This window comes from Xenia sp. Carnegie-2017, unplaced genomic scaffold (genome assembly GCF_021976095.1).
Source record: "Xenia sp. Carnegie-2017 unplaced genomic scaffold, XeniaSp_v1 HiC_scaffold_1, whole genome shotgun sequence".
In the NCBI taxonomy this organism is placed as follows: Eukaryota; Metazoa; Cnidaria; class Anthozoa; order Malacalcyonacea; family Xeniidae; genus Xenia; species Xenia sp. Carnegie-2017.
In genome coordinates, this window is record NW_025813402.1 from 9,920,036 (window position 1) to 9,947,951 (window position 27,916).

The 27,916-nt window shown below is 36.1% G+C and overlaps 1 protein-coding gene across 2 annotated transcripts; it reads right to left on the reverse strand.

The window, feature by feature from the left end:
• LOC124436285 (ribosome biogenesis protein BMS1 homolog) lies at nt 1–27,780 on the reverse strand. 2 transcript variants are annotated; one of them, XM_046986204.1, is made up of 25 exons: nt 27,416–27,780; nt 26,333–26,412; nt 25,789–25,977; nt 22,875–23,017; nt 22,212–22,333; nt 21,438–21,583; nt 21,171–21,239; nt 20,505–20,603; nt 20,274–20,308; nt 18,976–19,234; nt 17,548–17,854; nt 16,556–16,657; nt 15,240–15,494; nt 13,925–14,093; nt 13,542–13,608; nt 13,386–13,472; nt 12,750–12,851; nt 11,965–12,145; nt 3,828–3,886; nt 3,228–3,350; nt 2,613–2,708; nt 2,482–2,533; nt 1,644–1,810; nt 1,176–1,334; nt 1–517 (listed from the first exon to the last, which is right to left on the reverse strand). In XM_046986204.1, the coding sequence occupies exons 1-25, from the start codon at nt 27,771–27,773 to the stop codon at nt 311–313; spliced, it is 3,633 nt and encodes a 1,210-aa protein (XP_046842160.1). In that variant the 5' UTR covers nt 27,774–27,780; the 3' UTR covers nt 1–310. The 2 variants fall into 2 exon arrangements, 1 of the variants encoding a protein (XP_046842160.1); XR_006945285.1 differs by lacking the exon at nt 2,482–2,533 and having other exon boundaries at nt 384–517.
• Between the last annotated feature and the right edge of the window lie 136 nt (nt 27,781–27,916).

The following is a 27,916-nucleotide window of genomic DNA, read 5'->3' on the forward strand; positions in this document are numbered from 1 at the left end:
TGTTGTTAGGGCTTCATACTCTTCCAAACATATTATTCACATTGTATAATCTGTATGATGAAGTTCCAAAACCAAAATTTTTAAATTTTTGAAAGGTTGACGCACTCCGCACTTTGCGCGCTCTCAAATAATCGTGTCGAAATGAACTAAACAAATGTTTGCAAAATAGATTGCTTGTTGAGCGATCAATAATGGATCGGAAAAGAGGGACACAAGGAGTTCTGGCGTAAGCAAATCCTCTTTCTTACGCTTTCTATGCTTGCTTGAACAAGATTTCTGCCTCTCCTTTCACAGCTTGCTGGACGGGTATTTACGTTTTGGCCCTTTGCTTTCTTTTCTCGGCTCGACCGAGCATACGGAAGACTTTTTTTCTGTTCTCTTTGAGTCGTGCACTTCTCTTGTTTTCCTCGTTCATTTTCTTCTTCGTGTAAACTGCTTTCTTTTTCGTCATTTTCTCTTTACGCTTGCGAAGTTTTTCCTTGTTGGCTGTGTACAGTTGCTGCATCAAAGTGTACGCCTGCAATTGTAAAAATACAACAATGAAAACTGTTTACAATGATAAGGGAACAATGCAAAGATTTATGAAATCATATGCAAGTTAATTTCATTGAAAATTTAATAAAATTGACACATCCTAACGCTATGATATTACAACAAATTTCACATACAACAGAAACAGCTTGGGTAAAGTGATCGAAAGATCTTTTTGTTTCCGACGATATTTGTGTGAAAAGGCAATAAAAAATAAAATATTGACAAATGCGATTTCAAACACAGCTTATACACAAACAAATGTTATTACTTGTGATTTTACACAAGAACTAATGTTATTACTTGTGATTTTATACATGAACCAATGTTACTACTGTAAAGTGGGATTTTCGGCATGAAGGTAACAGAACGACTTTACGCTATAAACGTTGAAGGTGGATTTTTTAACCACTCACATTGGAAGATAAAATTTATTAATGTTCAAATATATTTAATGCTTTTTTGGGAAGCAATAACAGCCGTTTACATCTACAAGTCAATACATGTTGTGATAAACGAGGCTTTCTATTCTGCAGACTAAATCCAAAAATTTGACGTGTCAGCTAACACAGTGGTTAGCTTGTGAACAGGCTAACCACAACACAATAAGGCCGCAAAATGTCATGACAATACAAAGCACTTACTCGTTTCTCGTCTGGTTCCAAAACAACGGCTCTTCTGCTTTCCAGAGTTTGTTTACTCCGCTTCGTTTGTAATTTTGGCTTCGACTTGAAAGGCAATTCTTTTTGGAGAGTCTTTGGTATCACCAATGGTGCGAACCGTTTCTGCATTCTCTCGATCGGCTGCCAATAAATATTTTATTAGAGAATGACACGGTTTTTCGTCTCAAAGTAGTTTCGACATACTGCGCGCATTCTCAGAGAAATCGAAATGGGGAAGCCAACTCGTTAGAAAAATGCTCGTTACGGACAAGTTTTCAGTAATAGCCATAAAAAGTACAGGAGGCGAGTTTGATAAGTCAAGTTTAGAGAACCTGCGATCTTGGAAACATTATTTTTAGAAATTATGCGAGTGCTTCAAGATAGGCAGAAAAGCTTCTATACCACAGAACATCTAGAACTACCAAGTAATAAATGCAAAGCTTTACATACCTTATACAAGGAATCCTTATTGACAGGAATTTCCAGACCGCTATCCCGGCGTATTTCCGAGACTGTACGCATTCCTTTCCAGCTCATGTCGGACATAAGTAATGATGTCACTGGATTGTAGTATTTGGGCACAAAAACTGGGTACCAACAGCGAATGAAGACGATATCTAAGTGAAAAGTGGTGGAAAATCCGTACCTTATAAAAATTTTTTAGCAAGGCTATCCCAATCAGATGGATGATGTTAGGTTTCAGAGATAAACATGTTTTTCGGCTAAGCGTAATGCAATCTCACTTTTACTTTGAGCCGCAAACGCTTCCGTTGACACTTTAGGCAAAGTCTTCAAGGACCAATGATTTAGAACCCAATCCCGTGGATGTCTCTAACTACCGTTTAAAGGGGAGGCAAGGACGCCTTCTTGAAAGGCGGGAAAAAACAAAACTCTTCGTCAAAAAAAGTATAAAAAAAAACACTCATGTCAAAAACCAAACCTAGAGTATCACCTCTGCAACTACATATTAAACTTAGAAGAAGCAGATTTTAGTAGTGAATATCGTCAATTTCGACGCCTTCGAAAATAACGGTTTAATGCCTCACTCGCACCTATAGAAGTTTGGGGATGTCAGATTTCTAGAACATTGGGCTGCTCTATCTGAAAAGATTATAAATAGCCTTATGTGCGCGCTGTGGCATCATGGAAATATTCAGCAACGCTCTGTTAAAAACATGAAAATAAAATATAGTGAAGAGCAGAAACGATCGCCGTTCGCAAAAAAAAGTTTCAACACGAAAAAGCCACCATGTAGCTTTAAAAAGATAGCAAGAAAAAATGATCGTACCACTCATCAAAATTTTATCTTCAAACGTCGCTCGAAATGCTCCTTCGGGCGCCTTAACAAACATGAAAAAGTAAATAACTCTTACTGTAAGCATGCTAAATGTTTAACAAACAGTTTTAACAAAATCCAACCTTTATCGCTTTCTTTACTTGGCCTCTAATACCGCTGACCGTACGCACGTTGGCACCTTCGAATTTCGCGACTTCTAACGAAGAGTTGAACATACCCTGAGAAACAGACAACATAGTTAAAATGTCATATCTAGGAACACTGAACACTTCACTGAAAGTTCCGCAAATCATACGACGCGCCAAGATACGGTGGAGTAAGCAACATTTCTACTATTTCTATATGTTAAAGTACGAAAGGTTTTCCAAACTTAAACTAAATAAAATGAATGGGAATACCATGGCAAACCATAAAACTGCGTTTTTATTGTAAACTACTTGGAATAATGATTGACTTGTTTGTACATAAATAAAACGAAATTTTCAGCACTACGGAAAAAATACCCCTAAAGAACTGGGACCAAGGTGATCACTTGTACGAGTGCAATTTCCAGTCATTTACATCAAGTTTCATCAAAAATCACATTTTTGCTGCTTGTCCATTAAAGTCCAGCACTGTCATTTAAAATAGGTTGAAAACTTAGGTGCTCGATACACGTTTTAAAATAGCGCAGTAGGTACGTATATTTCGCTGCTGAACAGGCAGTGAAGTAATAGAGAAGAGAACGGAATACTCACCTTTATAAACGCAGTATTCCTGTGAACTTTAAGTGGAACACCAGTTAGTTTTAACTTCTTCACGATGTCAACCGATTTATCCAGATCTAAGATCACTCCAGTTGCAGCGATTCGAAAATGTGTCTGGAACAGAAATCAATCAATAATTTATCGAAGCAAATAAAAGAGCAAATTTGCAGGAAAGCGTTCGAATGTTTTGAAATGTTTTGGAAATTTCAACAACTTATCCTCAAGTTATTAAGCATATTACATGACTACCCAAAACATCTAATTATCAATATTGCGGAATGTAACATGATCTATTATGTATAATGTAACATTATCTACATATGTTATACAGTAAGTCTTCAACATCGTCAATAATTGTACAACACTACATCATCTATACTTAAGAATGCAACGTCATGTGTTATGTAAAATGTAACAATATATACGTTGTACACTGTAACATCAGCAATATTGTAGAACACTACATCATCTACATTGGAAAATGCAATACTATTTATTACGTAGAATGAAAAGTGAATACATATGGTTTAACGGAAGTAAGCATAAAACACGAGCATCACTATATCTGAAATAAAATAAACGAATTCTTACCGAAACATCTGAAACGGACTGTACAGCCAAGACTCCAGTGGCTGGCGGGACGACCGGTCCTAAAAATTGAAATAGTGAGCCGCTTATTTGAAACTAAATATAATGTTCTTGTTTAAATCATCAGCGACTTTCAAGTATTCTGTATCTGGGCTCCTCATTTGTTTTCTATTCTGTAGAAGATGTATGTTCTATCGTTTCCAAACAATCACTTCGCATTGTGATGGATGAGTCTGTACACAAATTTGTTTACGTTGACGCAAAACAGTATTTTCTTATTGCTTGCTGACGGTTTTTAAAATATCTAATTATGGAAATGGTAAGAGGGGATAAAAACAACGGAAGCAAAATAAAGAACAGAACGTTTTCACTCTTTTGAAGCGCTTCCACTACCTTGCAGCGGTCGTAAAAGAAAACATACTCCGAAGAAAAAGTCTATCTTCAGTTCAATATTTGAGAAATTAGAGAGAAAGCTCTTTTCAAGAATGAATTGGCGATGAATACGACATTGTAAAATTTGAAAATCGACGAGTCTTTATTTTCTCGAAAGTAAAGTTGAAAATCAAGGCTCAAATTAACGGCCGTAATGTGCCCAGTGAATATAACCTATCAACTTCATTTTTGCTCGATCCATTGACCGGTCACTGTGCTTACGTCATCACCACACATTGTCTCACAAAAGTGAGGGTGGAAAAATCCCCGTAAGACGAAATTGGCTAAAGCACAACAAAGAAAAATTCAGCTGTTGACGGATGAGCCAAACGATCCAGTCAGAATACTTTTATCAAAACAGAATAAAACCATTCGATCCAAGTTCATCCAGCTCATAATTACAAAAGCAAACGCAGGTTTTTTGTATTAAAATTCATGTTCGAAGAACATTGAAAAGAAAATTGACTAACAATTGTTGTGGAAGACCTGGAAATGTGGACGGTGAAAATGACCGGCAAGGCAACATGAATCCTGCAACATGAATGTTGAGCCCTGCAACATGAATCTATTTCTTCGGAGTATGTCACCTTTTAAACTTCATAAAATTGTCGTCTGGTAGTGATAATGGAGTCTAATGTATGTTATTATTACCATGCATTTACAAGCGATCGTACAAACTATGTTTTGCGTTGTTTTCCGGCTTAAACGTCATGTTTTGCCCGTCAAACATACACAGGAGAGTTTTGTAAAGTTAATAGTTCGAACTTGTGACATTGCATGCCTAATTATATTTATATGCTGTAATGACGTAGGTAATTCCTACGATCATAAACCATTTGCTTATAAACCGGTATAAACCATTGAATTGTTCCTTTTGAAACAAAGGGCAAAGAGGACACAAAGCAAGAAGATGAATCTTATAAGGAATCAGAAAAAATATCAAATGGTAATGATGGTTTATATATGAAATTGAGTTCAAACCAATGTGAGGAAGTAAATATGGAGACATTAGCTGAGACAGAGAGTGTTGGTAATATGCAATTTGAAGTAGTGCTTCAACAGAGTACTGATCAAAATGATAATGAGGAACCCAAAGGATCTAATAAGGATATTGGAGATGTTGAAAAATCAAGCAAAGATAATGTGCAATCAAGAGAAAATCAAAACACGATTTTGGTTGAAGAAAAGAATAATCATGATCAATTGGCTGCAAAGGTAACGGTAAAAGAAATTTCTGTTAAAGAAAAAAATGACAATGTCAATGTTGAAACAGATCATAAGCTCTTAGAGCAGATTTTCAAGAAGCCCCTTCATCAATCTCCATTGAGACTTCAGAAAATGTTGCTGAAACTTCAAAAGTACAGTTTGAAAGTCTCTTTAAGAAAGGAGCAGAACTTTATCTCGCGGACCAATTAAGTCGAGCGTATATCCAAGAAGAATCAGATGATCACTTAGAAGATTTTGAGATAAATGTTGTCTTGCCAGTAAGTGAAGAGAAAATGAACCAATTGAAGGAAGAGACAAAGAAAGATAAAGTAATGAAAATGCTACGACAGTACGTAGAAAATGGATGGCCAGATCTACGCAGTAAAGTCGATTTGGATGTTTTGAATTACTGGGACTTTAGAGAGACTCTTTCAGTACAAGATGACCTACTGTTTAAAGGAGATCGAGTAATAATTCCCGAGTCATTAAGAACTGATATGTTGAAAGCTATACATCAAGGACATTTTGGATCTGAATCATGCAAACGTAGGGCTCGAGAGTGTTTATATTGGCCAAAGATGAGCTTAGAAATAGAAGCAGAAGTTAGAAAGTGTGAAATCTGCAATGCCCATAAGAGTCATCAACAAAAGGAGCCTCTACAATCATATACTGTACCACATCGACCGTGGAGTAAAGTTGGAGCAGACCTGTTTGAATTGAATGGTAGAACCTATCTTCTTGTGGTAGATTACTACAGTGGATTCTTTGAAATTGATTACTTGTTAAATACAACATCAAAAACAGTTATCACAAAGATGAAATCTCAAATTGCGAGATACGGAATTTTCGAAGATCTTATAACAGATAATGGTCCACAATTCAGGAGTAAAGAATTTCGTGCATTCTCGTTACAGTATGGATTTAAACATACAACAAGTTCACCTGGATATCCAAAAAGTAACGGCATGTCAGAACCTGCTGTGCAGACAGCAAAAGCAATCATAAAGAAAGCAAAATATGATAACACCGATCCTTATTTAGGACTCCTTAATTATAGAAATACAAGACTTATTACATAGAAACAGAAAGAACAGTAAAGACTTTAAACAGCTTTTATCCCCAGGTTGATGAAATTCAATACCAAATAGTATTTCATGATGTAAATGTGCAAAAGAAGCTACTTGTAAAAGACAGCTTAGACGACAAAAAATGTGTTGTGATTGAGGGTCCAGCAGATAAAATTCGGAAAAAATGGCAAAAATTTACAAATGAACATTTGGGAGAACTTTTTTGTCGGGTTATCAAAATTCAGCCAAACACATTTTGTATAATAGCAAGATGCAAGACGGAGGACTCAGTTCTACCTAAGGACTTACATCAAATTCTTAAGAAGTTTTTAACAGAAGACAAAAAAAGCTTATATCCTCTCCAAGCTCTTTAGTTAGAACCTCCAACAGGTTCATTCCATTAGTGGACAAGTCAATATCAATCGCTTGTGTTTTTGAATTGTTCCTTTTCGTAAAGATCTGGCTTTTATGAACAAGAAGAGACCCGTTTCTCCTTGTAGCAAACTGTGTGCCATCACTTTTCTTTTGTGGCATTAGCAAACCATCATTACAATTTTGCATGTTGTGAGCTGCTTTGAGACTGGCCATTAGACACGTAATTTTTTTAAATCTGTGAAGAATTTTTCTTTGTGAAATCTGTTGCCAAGCATTTTTCTCTTGCTCATACCATTCTTTCGATGCTCAGGCTTTGCAACAACAAAGTGGAAAAATCTTGAAGAACGATGAAGCGATCACATTTAGAATATGACTACAGTTGTCTTGGGGTGCTTTTTGGCACAAAACGTAATTCATCCCGAACATAAAGGAAAATGGAGGAAAAACTTTCATGATTGTATTGGAAATATTGAAGATCGCAGGAGATTATGTGATAAAATTCGCGAGCTGATAACACTCTTTTACGGTGAGGATTACAGAACATTGGTTGACATTGAATTGGAAATTTCTGTTTTAAACAACAGAATCAAGATTGAAACGATCGATAAAGAGAAAAATCCAGAAGAAATTGAACGATTAGTAAAAGCGATTTTCGATCCAAATACAAGTAAAACGATGACAGACAAGCAAATGGAATTCTGGTTGCGGTATAGTCGATACCAGAAACACGTTCCGAAATTGACAGAAGTCCAAAAGCATGTCAAGACTTGGCTAAAAAAGAGGGGGGGAAATGGTGACGTATCACCAGTTGCTAAATTCTATGACTACGTCGTACATGTCTTGAAAGCCATGCAAGACCCTAACGATGTTCAAAAGCAAGAAAAAGCAGAAGAGCGATTGAAACTACAAGATAATAGAAAGAGGTCAAATCGAAAAGAAGACTCTTTACTTCCTATCGAATGGCTGTGTCCACAAAACAAACACATTAACTCCTTGGACAGTTTAATGCACCATGAAGATTTAGTGAAAGAAACACGTGAGAAAAGTGGTGTCAAACACGATGGTCAGCGTGCACTTATTGAAGGGGGTGCTATTTCTGATATTGCCACTCTTTTGTTGCCTTTCTTCTTTTTTTTCTTATTTTTATATAAGAACCATTGTATGTAATTGAATTGTTCCTTTGCTTATAAACCATTATTATGAGTACTAAATACTTATGAGTAATGTATATAAGAACCTGTACTTATGTAAGTTTCAGCAACATTTTCTGGAGTCTCAATGGAGATTGATGAAGGGGCTTCTTGAAAATCTGCTCTAAGGGCTTATGATCTGTTTCAACATTGACATCTCTGCCATAGATGTAATCATGAAATTTTTCACATCCAAATACAATTGCAAGTAATTCTTTTTCAATTTGTGCATATTTATTTTGGCATTCAGTTAAAGCTCTCGATGCATAAGCAACTGGTTTGCCATTTTGAAGACAAACTGCTCCTAAACCTGACATACTTGCATCTACGGACAATGTCACATCTTTTGATACATCGTAGAATTGCAATACAGGATGCTCTCCACAGGATTTCTTGATTCTGTCATACACTATTTGATGTTGATCTAACCAGCACCAATCATTTTCCTTCTTTAACATATCTCTGAGGGGACTTGCCATTTCTGAAAGATAAGGAATAAACTTGGCCAAATATTGAATCATTCCAAGAAATCTTTGAAGATCTTTCTTATCTTTAGGAATTGGCATGTTTAATATTGCTTTAATCTTTTCAGGATCGGATTGAAGACCATCTGACGTTATTTTGTGTCCCATGTAATCTACATTTGTTACTTTAACTTTTGTTTTTTCTTTTTTAATTTGAGATTGATTTCACGAGCTCTATTCAGCACATTGATAATTCTTTCATCATGCTCTTTCTCTGTTGTTCCCCATACTAAGATATCATCCATTATAATTTCACAACCGTCTATTCTGTCAAACAGCTGGCGCATAGCTTTTTGCAACACTTCAGGTGCTGAGGATATACCAAATGGGAGACGATTGAATTTGTATCTGCCAAAAGGCGTATTGAATGTTGTAAGATAACTGGAATCTTCATCTAGAGGTATCTGCCAAAATCCAGAGACTGCATCGAATACGGAGAAAATTTTAGCTCCAGGTAGTCTTGATACGACTTCTTCTATTGTTAAGAGAGGGTAATGCTCTCGCTGAATGGCTTCATTAAGATGTCTAGGATCAATACATATTTGTAACTTGTTTGGTTTTTCCACTGTTATCATTGACGAAACCCATTCCGTTGGTCTTCCTACAGGATCGATGACACCCATCTGTTGCATTCGTTCTAACTCTTCTTTTATTTTCGTTCTCATAGCTACTGGAACGCGTCGAGGAGGATGAATTGTAGGTTTTACATTTGGATTGACACTGATATGATGTTTAATGGGTAAACATCCCAGTTTGCCATCGATGAGATCTGCATATTCATTGAGAATACCGTCGCTAGTGAAAATAGGTTTGACATCTAGAATTCTTTTCACCATACTCAAACGCTCAAAATCAGGTAAACCAAGAATAGGCTTTACATCGTGTGTCGCTATATAGAAAAGAAGATTGTATCGTTTGTCTTTGTAAGAACACGTCATCACTGCTTGTCCCAAGGTTTGAACTGAATCTCCACTATACGACATTAGCTTTGTATTTGTTTTGGTAACTTGTTGCTCAGCTTCTGTGACTTTGTCGAACAATTTTTTAGAAAGCACATTACATTTTGCGCCTGTATCCACCTTCATGTTCACCAAATGTCTGCCAAACTTCAGTTCAGAATACCACTCGTCATTGCTTTTTTCTACAGCTTCAATATTCATTCGATAGTCGACTTTCGAGCTTGTGCGTTGTTGCGTAGGTTTGATTGCATTAACAGCACCAATAAACACTTCTTCATCACTAACTTCATGAACTGTTCTTTTTGACTTTTGTGTAGACGTTAGACACACCCGAGCAAAGTGGTTTTTCTTATGACATTTGTGGAAAATTTTTCCAAAAGCTGGGCATTGCTTTGGAAGATATTTTCCTCCACAGTTTCTGCAATTGTTCTTTAATACGAACCTTTGTCCTCGATGTTTATCTTCTTTTGTTTGACTTAGGTTTGTGTAACTTCCTCTTGAGGTTTTCAAATTCTTCCTAGCCTTCAGTTCATCGACATCTTGATAATTAGTAAGATCTTTTACTTGTTGTTCCGACAATTCGTTTGCACTGCATATGTTTAGAGCCTTGTCTAAAGTTAAACTTGTTTCGCGAAGGAGAATCTTTCTTACTGCATCACTGTTAATCCCTCACACAATACGATCTTTAATAAGTTCTCTCTCGAGGTCACCAAACTCGCACTTTCGACCAATGTTTTTCAAATCTGTAACAAAGGAACTAATCGACTCTGACGGACTTTGCTTCCTTGTATGAAATAAATGTCTTTCGAATGTTAAATTCTTAAGCGGCAGACAAATTTTTTCAAATTTCTTCACTAGAATTTCTGGATCATCTTTGTCTTCCTCTTCGTTGTAGGTAAAAGAATTATATCTTTCAACCGCATCTTCGCCAGCTAGATTTAAGAGGATGCATGACTTTTCTTTCTTTGATTTCCGACTATGTCCTGCAGCAACAATGTATATTTCATAGTTCTGTTTGAAGCGACGCCAATTCTCAGCAACGTTGCCTTCAAACGAGAGTCGTGTTGGCCTAGAAAATCCTTCTGCCATTCGATAAGAACCAACTTTTCCTAATCGCTACCACCATGTAATAAGTCTTGTATTTAATTCTCAAACTTACATAAGTACAGGTTCTCATATACATTATAATACCATTGAATTGTTCCTTTGACCATTTTATGGTCATTTTATGATCATACGGTTCATTTAAGAACCATTGTATGAAAAGGAACAATTCAAAAACACAAGCCATTGATATTGACTTCCACTAATGGAATGAAATTGTTGGCAGTCCAGCTCAACGACTAATGGGACGAAGAACTAGGACATTACTACCAATATCAGAGACGTTACTTGAATTTCAACCATTAAACCCTGTTAATGTTTAAGAAAAGTTGAAAATGTATCACAAGAAACAAAAAGAGATTTATGATCGCAATGCAAAACCACTTCCACCATTAAAAGAAGGAGATAAGGTACGTATAAAAACAGAAAAAGGCTTCCAAAAGAAAGGAATCGTGGAAAAATCGTCACTTGAGCCAAGATCTTATTTGGTTACGTCTGATGGTACCTACTATAGAAGGAATAGAAATCATTTATTAAAGATTAATGAAGAATCGAGAAGTCAAAATACAGATAAGTCTTATAGTGAGAACAATAGATCTTATAAAAATTGCAATGAAAGTACTAACAACAGTAATATAAGAACTCGGTATGGACGTCTCATCAAAAAACCTAATAGATATTCTTATTAGATAAAAATAAGTTAAAAAAAATTTATAGTGTGAAATTATTTAAAAAAAACCGAAGAAAAAGAGATGTGACATTGCATGCCTAATTATATTTATATGCTGTAATGACGTAGGTAATTCCTTATTTATTATGCATGAGTAATGTATATAAGAACCTGTACTTATGTAAGTTTGAGAATTAAATACAAGACTTATTACAGAACTGTAAGATGATAACGTTTGACAGACCTCGTCTGTATGTTCGACATAAATGTGTGCACGTTTTAGCTTAGGATTTTCATGTTTTGTCAAAAAAAGTCATTCGGAAACTGCAACTGGCGAGATTAGTGACGATTAAGAAACATTTGTTACCATCACTGACGAAAATGTCATAAAGGATGCAGTTTAGCATGAAGACGAGACATTTCAAACGTTATCCTCTCAAAGTCCAAACTATTAACTTTACAATCTTATCGTATATGTATATTTGACGTTTAAGCCGGAAAACAACGCGTAAAACAGTTGGTGCGAAACGGTCGCTTGCAAATGGTATAGTAACTATTTATTAATTTATATTCCAAAAGCGTCAATTTGCGAGTCACGGGCGCTTTTACTTACCGTAAGCGCAAGCAATGCAATGCAAGTGTTCCGGTGTGTATTTTAGCAATCTATAGCGTCCATTGTGATCTTGTGTAGAGTACATCGAGATTGTTTGAAATCTGCGCCATCCAATCGACATTATAAGAGGATCCCGAGTTTTCAAGATACGCTGATACCAACGATGTTTCTTGAGTCGAACCTGAAGAAAGACATTGTCTTATTAAGCTAACTTGCATTTATTCACATAAACAGAACTGAGTTTCGAGCGTTCTTTTTGACAAACATCATTGGTAAAGATGTTTGAAAGAGATTAAATTAGGGAAAAATCCTTTCCAATTTTAACTACTTTTTATCTTTGCTTTGAAAGCAAGTACGAGATTTTGGAAAAACTTTACCCATACAAAATATTGGTAAATGTTATTTTTCGAAATGTTATTCTTCAACTGGAAGCATACTTCTTTTGATCTGTTTAAAATTTGCGAACGTCTCCTGCGCAGAAAACTTTAAAACGCCTACATATCAGGGTCTTAGAAAGTTTAACCGATTTTAAGAACATGTTTGATAGGCCGAAAATTTTAACTTCATTGGCTTTTTGGACCTAGATCTAGGTGACTTTCCACCGGAAGTGACGTGAAAGGAAGAAAACGCAGTTCATCCCCCCCAAAATAAATATTAGCGTTCAAGTTTCACCCTAGCATGCTTATATCTAGAGAAGAATTTTTAATACAAAAGCTTTGCTTTACCATTTATGTGCGTATGTAAATAAGCACTAAACAGTTTCAGTCTATATAAAAGCTACTCACTCTGATGAAGCCGATGTTATCTTCGTTGGCAAGAAGTCCACCAATAACAACAGGATAAGCAGGATCGAAATTATTGATGAATTCGCATGGAATATTCTTGATCTGGAAAATAAGTTTTTTGATCAAATACTACATAAAATCTCAGCAACGTACACAGAATGGTAAAAAACATAAAGGGCAACGAAAATTCTTCACAATAAGCGATAAAGTGATGTTGAAAACAGGTAATCCATTTTGATAACATGTCTGATTTTAACGATGAAATGAGTAATTGAAAATGACAAAATGTTTGAAAACATTAGCCATTTCGTCACGATCGCATAACTGCTGAGCATGAATGGTGTAGAGTCATTTGAAAAAAAAACCCCATAAATTTCTTCAAATGCCCAAAATCACTACAGTATTTCATCTGCAGTTGTAAAAAAGATGTCAAACCATGAATGCTCTTTCCCGCGCATTTTCATTCAAAATTTTGCATACGCGGCGAAATCGATATTTTCGGTCACAAACCACGCACGAAGAAATGCTAAACACGAAGAAAATGCTAAGAAATGCAGTAATATATCATAGACATGGCAACCGGATTAATGGCTGCTCACGTAGATCAGTTGTTTGAATCTGAGATCAATGACGCACCTCAATACGCGTGTACATTCCGGCTCGATACCCCTCGTATTGTATTCTTGTCTCGTCGTCCATACCTTCAAACTCTTCTAGGTTTAACTGAAATCAACAGATGGCAACGCTGATATCCTGACAGCGATAAACCTTAGAAAGAGAATGAAAAAATACCCTAGTTTGTTCCGTCATTTGCGCCTTTAGGTCGTCAAAATAACTGCTCTCTTCTTTATCGTCATATCTTTAGCGAAGGTCAAGGCATGAACAGGCTTGCTGCTAGTTTTAAAAACTTTTACTAAATTCTGTAACCAAACATTTGCATTAGAAAATCAGATCCCAAATTGCAAATTTCATTTCATTTCGCAAGGTCAGCTCTTTATATACAGAGCCCTCAGATGCATTGCAATACAAAAATAGAAACTTTTGCGTAACGGTTTAAATGATACTTTTGAGTTTTGACAAACAAAAATCAGGTCAAAATTTGCACTTCATAATCCGTAAAAAGAAAACTTCGCATGATAAATCGAAGCTGGAGACAATCAAAAATGAAAGGATACTCAGAATCAAAAGCCGCCTTTAATTTTTTCTTTTTCTCCATTCTTTCTTCCGTTTCAAGTTGTACGTTTTCCTCAACGAACTCAGGTGTATCATTCCGAGCTTTTTCGTTCTCCGCGCCGTGATGTACTTCTCCCGCTTCAAGATCTTCGAAATCTCCAAATATTTCATCTACAGCGATCCGACACATCAATATATTTTTCAGTGTTAATGATAAAATAAACACGATAAAACGCGTGTGCTGATTGGTCAATAGCTGCTTCTGCATTAGCCTGTGTAAAACAAATCTTAGCTCAACCAATTAAATCAATCAATCAATCAAAGAGAAATTGCAATCATTCATGAATACATGTTAGAGAAGAAAATAAAACATTTGTTTTAAATTTATCTCCTTCGCATTGTTGTTATTTTATAAAAGAAATAAATTCGGTCTCGGGCTTGCACCGATCTGCTCTCGAGATAATCTACATTGCCGAAGAGCGGAATCTCGATAGTAGCCTCCCCTAAAAGTAACCGCCCCTTTGAAAGTATCCGCTTTTTTGACACTAACATAAGAACCGCAAAAGTATCCGTTCTCTCTCTTAAGAAAACACCCCTTTTGTATAACTTTTAAGAAATTACAACGCTTACACTTTCATTCAAACAAAACGTTCTTGTACATTGGTGTCAACTACCGTAACTCTGCACAAGTTTAAACATATCGAAAAAACGGCTTATGAAGAAACATATATCACAAGTAATAATTAAAACCAATCCTTCTAATGGGCAACAAGAGTCATTCTATCAGGTTATCAAAATTCACTAAAGCGGCATGCGTAGAGGGCCTGCTGGGGTGAATGCGCAGGAGTTTTACAGTTGAAAAATGCCCTGATCATAAACGCATTGTTTCGAGACTCTGGAGTAGCCAAAATGAAGCTACCGGAACGCGAAAATTTCGTGAATTTCAATTTGGTGGTTTCAAAATGAATAATGAAGACCAATAAATAGCAAAAATTTTGTGTATACGATATTTTTCCCATTCAACAACACATACTGGAATATTTTCAAGAAACTTCGTACTAAACTTACTCGTTTGAGTTTACAGTCTATTGAACGTTCGAGATTGAAAAACGTAAATGCTTGCCTTGTAAAAAAATTGATTTACTGGGATACGTCAAGAAATTGCGTGCCTTATGTTGTTGTGTTCTAGCGATCTCCTTCAAACTAACAACAATGAAAGACGTCAAGAAAGTGGAAAACTGACTGAATTTCATTTGCAATTTTCAGCTACGCATTTTCATATGAAATCAGGACAAGTAATAATAACACATCACTAACCGTCATCTTCCTCGTTTCGTAACAACGCCTCCGCATCTTCTGACTCATTCCACTTTCCGGTGACGAAGCAATCCTTAACCTCTGCAATCAAATCAACTGCATCCATCCCAAGCTCCGTAGAAGCCTTGGAGGAATCGCACTCGTGGAAGACTCTTTTGTTCGCACGTTTGATGTTCGTTTTTAGTTTAAAAATGCCGCCGACATCATCATGCGAGGAATCATCACCATCATCTTCGACAAGAACGTTCATGGAATCTTGAAAAAGTAAAAATTTCATACAGCTTAAACAACAATGAGCTTAAACGTTGCTCACCAAGCAACCATTTTGACTTATCTATGTATTTGCAACTTTCTTTGAATATTTGTGCAAATCGATTTAGCACGTAGCATTAGTAAGAATCATACTAGTATCCTACTGCAAATGCTTTAATTTGATTGGTTACGTCACTCGCCATCTATTTTTCAACAGAGAGCGACTAGCAAAGCAATAGATGGCGAATAGAGAACAAACATGGCTACCGACCCTGTCTCGCGTTTTGCTTAGGTTTCTGACGACAAACTAGAATTGTTTACTTCAGCAAACAATTCTAGAGAAGACTAAAATTGTTACTAAATACAATGATAAGATATTTAATTATAAAATAAACAAAAATTCAATTAAAACAACTAAACATGCATTGAACAAGAATCGTCGCTTTTTAATAAGCACTACGTCAACAGCAACAAATGCATAAAAAATTAAGGAAAACTATTACGACCCTTTTCTTTATGAATACGATAGTATTCCGCTACTAAAACAATTAGATTACTCGCTCTCGATTTCTATGATGAGATAGTTGATCTGCCCTCATCAGCTATCACCTCATGACAGTAGAAATCTCGATTTCGTAATCTAATTGTTAAATAGTATAGTTTCGAGTGCAATTACAGATAAACATGAACGAGTGAGTTTTTTAAAGACTGCGACGGAATTCCAAGGACAAGCACCTTTTGGAGTCTTCAAAAAAGCTCTCGAGTGAATGTCTTGCCGTAATTGTTTACACTTTTTTTGGCAGTGTAAGTACTGATGCACTGCAATCAACCAATCCCAGTCGGGAAATATCTCAAAGTAGCTGTTTCTATAGAGAAACCGATGGAAAAACCGCTTTGGAAGACGGTCAACACATCAAAAAAGCACATGCACGATGAACAGCCTTCTGTTTTGAATATTTGTTTATACATTTAATCTAAGTATCTATCAATCTTACACAAATAATGGCGTAAACGATTTTGCTTCGCAATTATAAAAAATTAAAAAACTCAAAAGAAGATCATACCTGGATTGTATATGAGCTTTTTTAGAGTGCGCGTATTGTTCTGGTGGCCTACGAAAGCATCTCGGGCTTTTTGCATAGAGTTAGTTGTCCTCAGTTTGTACCCTACAGTAGAAAATGAAAAAATGATTAGTATACGGCTGGTCTGATCCACCTGAAAATCGGTTCAACGACAGTTTTTGCTCAGAGAAGATTAGGTGACGTAGATTTGTTTTAAAAATATCATATGCAAGTATAGTACTTCATAAATTTTTTTCTTATTATTATTAGTGTCATTGTGATATTGTTCATTGCTCATTGGAATACATCATCGTGCAATATGTATTTAACATTATAAAATTAGAATCGACGAGAGGTCAATGGAAACTCAAAGATTTTTTTCGCGCCATATTGTCATGAAAGTTGATGAATAGTGCACGAATTTTATGATGACGAGCAAGCAGAGCTGAAGTGAAACTTCAAAACGTTACAACAGACACAAGCGTAGGGCTCAAAATAACGGACGAATCGTCTTCAACCCGGATGACCGCCCAACTTCGTTTTATGTCGGCAAAGGTAAGTTTTTCATCTGTTATTAATACACATAAATCACGTTTTTGTATACGTAGACCGTCCTAGTTAGTTGAGTCTTTAAAAGGACTGTTAGTGTTGGTGTTGACAGACATTTCGATAACATGACGCTCATCATCTTCAGAATAAAATAAGGAGTAGCTTGTACTTGCAGCCCTCGCTTAACTGTGAAGATGACAACTGCTAAACATGCATCCTTATCCTACTGCATAATTGTGTAAATTGCGTAAGCAAGTAATAAATATAGCTACTAGACTTAAAATCGAAAATTTCTCCTTGGGCAGTTGCATACTTAATCCAACGACGCACTCATGTTGGAACTAGAGTCCGTTGCACTTACTCTATTATTTATTAGCTATGCCGAAATGTCTACGTCATGTAAGTATATTTGGCATAGAGCGATAGTGGTTTCTCGTTGTACATACCTTGCTGTGATATCGTATCGTGATTGGAATCAACAACAGCACTTTTATTGATCATGTCAACATCGCTTAACTTCATGAGTCGCTTTCGTTTGGTGGTACGAGAATAATCACTCAATTGATTGAATGAGTTCGAATTTTTTCTTTTTTTGTTCGGTTTAGCGCTTTTGGCTAAAACACCAACCGATTTGCAATCTGCAACGCCATCAGAGACGTCGCTCAGGTCGACATTGTTATCTTTTTGCGCACTGCCCTCGCTTTCTTCGCCTGAAGAACTTTCGCTCTCTTCGTACGCCAGCATCTCGCCTTCCTTTAAAAACACAATACGCTCTTTATAAACATATAATTAACAATTATTTGATGAGGTTGAGCATGATACGAAGAATTATTCAGACCGACGTCAATGATATCTACCGAAGCAAAGCTGAAATGGTTAACTTTGATTGAAGTCTAAATAGTTCTTGATATCATGAGAAAAACGAATTCAATAATTGATTTCTCATTGTGTTAAAAATACAGAAGCCTTACAAATTATTCAGTACGGTAACCATAAAGTTTTCCATGCTCCGACATGAAATAATATTAGCGGTTCGCTTTCGTGTTTTCCACGTAAAAACTCGTTAAAAAGTATCCAGACTGACGGTGTAGCTCTATTCGTGTTTCTCGAGTCTTTATTCTCAAAAATTCGAGCCAAATACGTTTGTGAAAGTCTTGAGTCGCAGCACTTTTTGTGCTTACAGTTGTCATAAATAAAAATTACGTCGCGTAACGATAATTTTCAATGTTGTGTAGATGGCAAAACATTGAAAATTATCTCTAGGCTCTTAGCAAATCAGAATCGTGATTGCATCTTTATTGTACAAAAACACATTTTTTTGTACAAATAAGAAAAACATTGTGCAACGACTATGAATTTACAGATGCAATCATGTATTTTCACTTGTATTCAAATAGCCGTCCTGGTTTAACTGAACAACGCCTTGGGATAGATTTAAAGAACGAGTCTCACAATAACCCTTTGTGCGCACAGCTAGGCATAGATAGCTATTTCGGAGCACGCAAAAATGGCAGCATATTAGGTTGTTATTGCAGCAATATGTCTTCTTATACTACAAAGTCTGACCCATTGACATCAAAGCACGGTTGGCCAAGAAATGAAGAAGAAACAACGAGAGTTGTGTCTTCTACCATATATATGTAGTTTATAGGAGTTGTGTTCCGGCTAACCTAATCTAAAATGACATCGTTCTTTAACTCAACTCTCGTCGTTTCCTCTTCATTTCTTGGGCAACCGTGCTTTGATGTCAATGGGTCAGATATCGCTGAGATTCACCACAAGAAATAAAAACAAGCGCGCAAAGCATTACCGTGATACTTATTCTGTAAAACATGATAAAGCGTCATGATGTAAAATTATTTCTATTTTCTCACTTTCAAATCGCCACCTTCATCTTCTGAAACATCACCATCCTGAATGTCCGCACCATTTCCAGTTTTTATTAAATCGCCATCTTCGACGTCTGATAAATTCCCATCATCAACGCTTGATAAATCACCATCTTCGACGTTCGATAAAACACCATTCACTCTTTTTAACATATCTACATCTGGCTCCTTCCCATCACATGACCTCTCCTCGTATTCTATTGGTGCACGTCGCCGACCATGACCATTTTCATCCTTGTCAAAACTGTTTCCAGAAAGAAAAAACTTAGGGTTAAGAAATCTTTCTTAAACAAAGAAGTTCATCCTTAACCTAATCAAAAGCGGATAGTACGGCCCATTACTGCCGACAAATTTAATCGGTGCTGCCGATTTATAACAATAATCAATGATAGTTATCATGATGGTCAATAAATGTTTAGAGTTTCTTCAACAAAAGTAGGATGACTTTTATATTTTTGCTTCACTTTTCGCGCCCATGTTGACCATTGCCTAGGGGGTCGGCATCCCTGTTGACCATTGCTCAGGGGGTCGGCATCCCTGTTGACCATTGCCCAGGGGGTGGGCATCCCTGTTGACCACTGCTCATGGGGTGGGCATCCATGTTGACTATTGCCCAGGGGGGAGATATCCCTGTTGACTATTTCCCAGGGGGTGGGCATCCCTGTTAACCTTTGCCTAGGGGATGGCATCCCTATTGACTATTGCTCATGGGGTGGGCATCCCTGTTGACTATTGCCCAGGGGGTAGGCATCCCTGTTGACCATTTTCCAGGTGGTGGGCATCCCTGTTGACAATTGCCAAGGGAGTGGGCATCCCTGTTGACTATTGTCCAGGGGATGGGAATCCCTGTTGACCATTGCCAAGGGAGTGGGCATCCATGTTGACCATTGCCTAGGGTCTGTGCACTCTCCTACAATTCAACCACTAATAGTAACAATGGTGGACAATATGAAATATTTAGGGGGAGGGGTCGTCCTCAAGGCACGACACTTCTAGGGAGATCCAGGGGTATAGAAATTTTATGTGAAATAATATTACGCATAACAAAAGTCGAAAAGATTTAATGCGTATCCAGTACAGACGTTTATAAAATAGTCATTATTTAACATGACAGTTGTGCGCTATATGGATGTGATTTGTGAGATATGGTGCAAGATTTTTAATCTTTTAAATTTATTTCAAAGGTTCGATCCCTCCCCCTCCTCCCCCCCCCCCAGTTTCTCCAATGACTATCAAGCACCACACAAGCAACATGCAAAAGTATTTGCGATGAAAATACTAACCTGTCCAATTCACCATGTCCTAGCAATACCGAATCCTAAACCATAAATAAAATATCGACTATTTTTGAAGCACGCATTGACAAAAAGTAGCTGAACCAAATCGGGGATGTTCAAGGAATATAACCACAAAACAAATCACTTAAAGTAGTAAATCTTTCACTAGCATAGATCTTCTGACGACTAAACATATTCTACTAGCGTAAACACGTTCAATCTTTCAATTGAATGTACCTTAAAAAGAGACATCTGACTGGAGGCCATTTTTGCATCAACGGTTTGTTGCATATCAGAAAGTGACGAAATTATGTCGTTACCAGGTCCCAGCTCCATCTAAGATGAATTATATGACTTAAATCGGCATGTTTGACTGACTAAAAAACAAGGAAAATTGCTGACCAATTAACAGCAATCTCCAATGGCGTCGCCAGGGAAGGAACTGACGGGGGCGTGTCCCCCCAGTTACTGAAAAGACCAATTTTGAGATTTTGAAAAACATGAAAAGAAAAGGAGTGGGCAATGAATCCAAATTCAAACAGAAATAGAAGTAATTGCTTCCTGTATAAACAGTTATATAGCAAATTTAGTATAATAAACAGCAACTTTCAAGCATCGTTGTTTGTACGATTGCTTGAGAACACTTGTTGACACAGCTAATGGAAAGATGCCCTTCTAAAAACGTGTGGATTTTAGACTATTACAAAATCAGCCAAAAAGAAATAGCTCCATAGAGAACATACAATCAAACAATATTGTAAGGGGCATGCCTTAAAACCCCCATTTATTTAAGTCTCACAGTTTTATCGTCGTCTCCAGTCTGAACAACCTTGGTACGCCCCTGGCAATCCCATGTTAACAAAATCTCAGCCCAGGGTGTCAAATATCATGTAAAAAGATCACCTTATCTTCCAGCAATCCATCTTGACTTTTGTTATGATGACTTCCACCGAGATCAATGTACACCGCATCCTATGCAGAAGACGGAATAAACAAAAGTCAGAATTTCACAGCACAAACTTACTGACGATCATCGTCACAAATATGTATTTCAACAGCAAGTTTTTGTACTTTTTAGCTAAGAGTTTCTCAACTCTTCGTGAAAATAAAATGGTTGAGTACGAGCGCTGTTGAAGTCGAAATTTATTTGCTCAACTTGCAAAACTTTACCTTGTCGTACATCACTCCACCGACTCCACACATTGGGGCGTACAATAACTTTTCTTTTTCATTCAAAGATCGTTTCTTCTCTTTTTCGGGCAACGGGCAAGGATCGGGGAGTTGACTGATGTCCTTCACTGCAAAATCACCGACTCCTGGTAAAAATACGAAACAAGTAAAGTACGTTTTTCATGTCAAACCAAACAAGTAAAAATACACACGTTGCCAGGAAACAATACTTCACTGCGTATATCTAGTATGTTGAGACCGAGTCAAATGTGCCTTGATAATCATTTTTGTGGTATATTGGATAAGTAATTTTGATTTAGGTTTATCATAGAAGATCATAAAAATATTACACAAAATCGATGATTATCAATATTATCAATAAAACCGACATTTTTGATATAGATGAATCGAAATTTTTCAATAAATTAAGAGCCTGTTTGAGTTCAACCTGCACCCTAACATCGTCACCTCAATTTGCAATAAAACAGTTTATAAACCAAAGATGAATTTTTCCGGACTAGGTTAACAAACAGGGCATATGAAAGCATTTCGAAGACTTGCAAAGCTATGCAAACAGTAAAAAGTTCGCTTCCCTTTATTCTATCCTTTTAACAACACACGTGGCTAGTCCTTTATACCATTTACACAAAATCAGCTGCAACAATCAAGCCTCTCTTTGAAAGTTTATCATCAAACGGAAAAAAAAATTCTAAAAACCCTACGAAGCACGACGCTGTACATGTTATAGCAACTTGCATTTTCTACGGGACGTACCCAACAAATGAATCTTGCAGTGCGACTTAATATTGGAACCACGAACGTAACCATAAAAGGAAACATGACGATCGCATTTCGGGTTTTTACGCAATTCTTCCGCATCCGTGAGGTCCTCAATTCTAAGTGTAAAATGGTAAATTATCACACAAAAATAAACACGTCAAAATTACATTGCATTTCGAGAACAATCAGTTATACAACAAGAAAACAACTGCCCGATCAACATCTCTGGGAGAATGATTATGATCTAGTTTGCTAACTTCAGTGCTTTCAATGGCTATAAATGTTTCCATGCATGCAAAGGCAACATTGCACAACCATAATGTAGTTCTTCAACGCCGTATATCTTCGCACTTCGCAAAAAATTTATTTGATTTTCAAAGACAAAAACAATAAAGACGAAAACGTTCTTTGAAAAATCTAATTTTTTGGTCACATCATGAAATATGGGACGGTGGACTTGCCGATCTTATGACGAGAAAACCGCGCTTTTATGCGTACACTTGTATTCAAAATTTATAATAACTGAAAGCATGTTAAAAGACTATAGCAGTTCAACCTCAGCATCAGTCACTATTTTAATGGTTCAAATTTCACGTCTCGCAAGAGCAAACATAAATATGACCACGAAAAGGCCTTTATCATGGCATAAAAGCATACCTGTCGACAAGGACATAGGGATGTGACGCTCGCCACGAAAGCGGTCTAAATTTCGCAACCGATATAAATCTTCCCAAATTATGGATTTCGGTCTTTGGATAGTAGCCATGGGAGATTCCGGAAATGTAAAACAGCTTTGCGCCCTATAAATGTGCAAATTAAACCACAAGGAAATTAGTTTGGCATAGATGATGTAACTTCTACAGAAAAAGATGATGTAACTTCTACAGAGAAAGATGATTTAACTTCTACAGAGAAAGATGATGCTGTAAAAATGAAAACAGCCAGGCACACACGTTGGACAACTGCAACTACGTACATATATAGATTTGAGGGGCAAGTCAACTTTAAAAGACATCCGAAACATGTGGTTCAATTTTTCAAGGTTCGAACGAAAATCTAAGAGTAAGACTGAAATTTACCATATCTACTACATGTATAAACAAAAAATAAATATCCCTTGCTTACTAACTTTTGTCTTTTTCATTTCGGCGATAAATTTATTGCGAAAAAGCTTTTGATACTGTATATGAGAATGGTTAGAATTTTTGATTCTTTTATGACAATGGTTGTAAATTATGGAGAGATAAAGTGGAATCGAAAATGAATCAGTGAGCTTTATCACAACTAACCAAGGCAACAATTGAGAACATCTTTCTGTAAGGGGAGTTCGTTGTGTTGGAGGAAGATAACAACAGACTTTGAAGTCATCAAAATCAGAAAAGTTGTTTCTGATTTATAATGAGCGAATACAAAGAATACGATGGGACTGGATGACGGTTTCTTTGTTTAGGAAGGAATTCAAAAATGTTCTACATATAGTATAATACTGCAAATGACGTTGAAAAACGTATGTGTGATACGAAACATAGTCGACAACTGAATATGTAAAAACACTACATCTCTGAAATTTAGGAACTATATCTTGGCAAAGAAAAACCGACGAAATGCATGAAGATGAGCGAAATACAAATAAATTATTAAGGTTGCTGATAGCAGCATTAGCTACATGGTCGGGTGATTTGGGCAGGAATCCGAAGAGAATGTGAGCTACGTATGTGAGAGAATGTGAGAATGTGAGATTCTGAAGAGAATGAAGAGATTGTGAGGACAGTGTTGAGAAGTGGCTTTAGATTCGAAAACTTTGTCGAAAAAACGTCAAACAAGATAATCAAATTGAAAGATCTGGGAAGGAAGTCATTCAAATTACTGTGAACAATTTATTGACAAGTCAACTTAAGAATAAAAAATTACGACGCAATTTTTCGGAGGTAAGAGCTGAGTTTGAAATTTGATGAATGAACAAAAAACTAAAGAACGTTAATTTGTTCGTAAGAAATACCATGAAGATGGAAATTAGTAAAGAGATCAGAGAAAGTGGGTTTTGAGAAAAATGACGTGGACTCATGCATCCATACGTAAACGTACAAATGACGTGGACTCATGCATCCATACGTAAACGTAAAAATGACGTGACTCATGCATCCATACGTAAACGTAAAAATGACATGGACTCATGCATCCATACGTAAACGTAAACATTGTCACATTCATGCGAAGGATAAAGCTTAGTCCCAGACCTAACGCTGAGAACAGTTCAACGTCAATAAATCTTATCTAACTCCACTCTGACTCTCAAACCCCACATTACGACTTAAAGTGCCAAAATTCCAACTCATTATCATAAAAATATCTTTCATAACTTGTAATTTTTCATAGGTATTCACATTTCCTATTAAACTGCAATCTTCTGTTTAAAAGACGAGACGTTACACGATAATATCCTTAAACATCACATAATAAATGGTTTTGTTAAAAGTTTTATATTCGGGAGTTGTGTAGTGTTAAAGCGTCTGTATCATGCAGGGTGAGGGAAATGGCTTCTTTAAATAGTTAAATCAATTTTAAGAACATTTGCAATTGCAATACATCTGATAGGTCGAATAATTTATCTTCGTGGGTTTTTTGCCACCAAGTTCTATATATTGAGTTGTATTGGGGGCAATTCCGTGTTAAAATGCATTTGATGTTAGTTTTGAAAATTGATTTTAAGAAACCAAATACAATCCTTCAAAATTCAAATATTCAATTTCTTAAAAATGCAACTTATGTAAAAGCTTACTGGAGGATTATTAGTAACTTTTTATCTTTTTGAACATAGCTACGTACATAATATTGTAGTTAAAGTAGCTGCGTCATAATGTATATAGTTCAAAATGCCTATTTTATGTCTTCTAATTATATTTAGTCACTAATTTGCAGTTTTCATTGTAAAAAGTGAAGAAAGCGAATCAAAACAAATTTTGCATCAATATTACAAATATTAATTGCTTATTTGACAAATGCATGTGTAATGTCCGTTACGGCAACTATGTAATTTCCATTACCAAGGAAACAGTGATTTATTGAAGGAAACAGAATATTTATGCGAGTTTTGCTCCAAATTATTAATCCTGAATATTCAAAATGTTCTAAACAAAATAATTCGTGATGCATGGTAGTTTAGAGGAAACAAAAATCATGAGCAAAACAATCGCATTTTACTACATGTCTAATTTGGTAAAATGCCCGTTACGTTCATAAATTTGTTAATTCTTGAAAACTGAGTAAACTCCTGAATATCGCACATATATGGCTGCATTTAGGGGGCCTTGGCGAGTCATGCTTGTCAAATTTCAAATTATTTTAAATAAAAATCGCCCAGTCATTGAAACGTTTATATGGATGATCGGCAGACAGCAGAACCACCAACTTTTACTCCAAAAAAGCCCGTGAAAATGAAATTTTCGTCATATCGAATAAATAGCAAATGCTCTTAAAATCGATTTAATTTTCTAGCTAATGACGATATTTATCTAACCCCGACATGCGTAAGCACTTTGTCTTAAATTACCGGTGAAATAATTTGCAATACCTGGTATACTTCAGTCCAAAATCTGTTCTTCAACCTTTTCTTCGTTTTCTTGAGAGACTTGTTGTCTTTGAGAAGGTCAAGATGCGTCAGCACACCCATAATCTTTGGAAATCCATGGACTTGACAAATGTTGAGGAATTCGAAAATTTCCATCTCAAAACCAAAACTTGCATCAATAAGAAGTAATGCCTGCACGAAGCAAAAATCCTACATGTCAAGTTACGAACATGATTTCCTATGTATATACATCAAGAAAAAATCAGTTTCATTTTACCAAAGCAATCATTGTGTTTTCAAATGGTAAGAAACATCACATGCTAGTTTCAAAGTGGTAAATATGTTCTATTTCACTTTCTCCTCTTATTCATACGTAGAGAGCTTTTAGAATAAACTGCTAAAAGTACTTCATTTCATCAGTCTTACAAAAAAAAACACTTGCTCAATGGGCAAAATACGTAACTGATAAACAGACAAATAACCACTAATAACTAAGAAAAAGTTAGGTTTGATGAACTGCATGAATTGCATGTATTGAAAGTCATACCAAGTCTGCCACTTTTGCAATGTCAATCATCATATTCATGTCATTTCCACATTCAATTATTGTCAGACGTCTTTTCTTTCCTGTTCAATGAAAAGTAAACTATACTTAACCCTTTCTGTGGCAATTTCACAGGTCTGCAACAATTACCGAACGAAATTGCAAGTAATGAGCTATAGTACAGTAGCATAGTGAGCTCATTTCAGAATAATATAATCATTAATTTCTTTAGTCTAATGTTGTATAAGTGAGTTAACAAAGAAAAACTTGCAAATAAGGATGTCAACCACACTGCTCGATTACATCATTTCATTTGAAATTTCTATACTACCATGAAAATAGATAAATTAAACCAAAAAGGATTTTTAATGTGTTACAATGTTAAGGTTAATACACTCTAAATTAAACTACACATTATTGGAAAATCTGCTTCATGCTCAGAGCTTCAAACAATGTCTAGTTTAACCAGCATCAAAACAACACCTTTCATTTTATAATAAATTAACTAGTACATTCCTGTTGGAAACCAAAGTCTCAGGTGAGCAACCTTCTGAAATAGTATGGTTTGTCACATATTTAAGATGTAATCTTAACAAGTGTATTCATCCTAAAATCAATTGATAAATGAATACAGCTTTTCCATAATTGTTTTGCTTCTTATGACACAATTCTCATACATCAATTGCAGGGAAATTCTCAAAATATTTCAAAACTATCTGTACAATGCGTTATAGGTGTTAATACGTCTATTACAGTTCAATTTAGGATTATTTTGTAGTAATCCATGTAGTTTTCACTAATTTGCGAACTGAGAGTTCATAAAGTTTAGCACTTGTTAAAAGAACTGAGCAAACTTCTATTTTTGTGGGTTGAACATTTGCATTTTCTGAGCGACTGAGAAGGAGAGTAAAAATCTATGACAGTATTTCAGGTAAAGTTACCACAAAAGTCTGAGACACAATAAATATCATATGTATGCATTGGATTTGTGTGGAGCTGACAGTAAATAGTTCCATATCATGATAACGTAAATGAAGTGACACACTCTCTCTAAATACCTTTAAACAAAAATTAAATAATACACACCTGAGACAATGGTCATTGGGCCTTTGATGGTTGTGAGATTCTGCCGTGTAAAGTTCTTCAAAATAGACTTTATCAAAGTACTTTTTCCAACATTTGGAGGACCTATTACGGCAACAACTATTGGTGGAGGTTCCAAAGGAGTTCTATCAACAAGTGGAACGTGGTGCTTCTTCGATTGAACATCGAGTTTCCTTTTCGCTTGGCGAGCAGCTCGCACATTCGATTGAAATGTGAACGCCTTTGGATTCCTATTCTTTCCATCTAAATTTCGACTTTCGTTTCGTTTTTTCTTCTTTTCAGCTTTTGGACCAGACTTACGTTCTCGGTGAGCTTTGGATTTCACATCCTCGGCATCCATGTTGTATATTGGCTCGTGGCGATCCGAGTCTGCATTATACACAAGTCAGCCGTATCCCACTGAATTATCCCACGGTTGAAATAAATGCGACTAATGAAAGGTGGCTCAAAACTTAAATTTTCAGATTATAAAAAACTAGATTA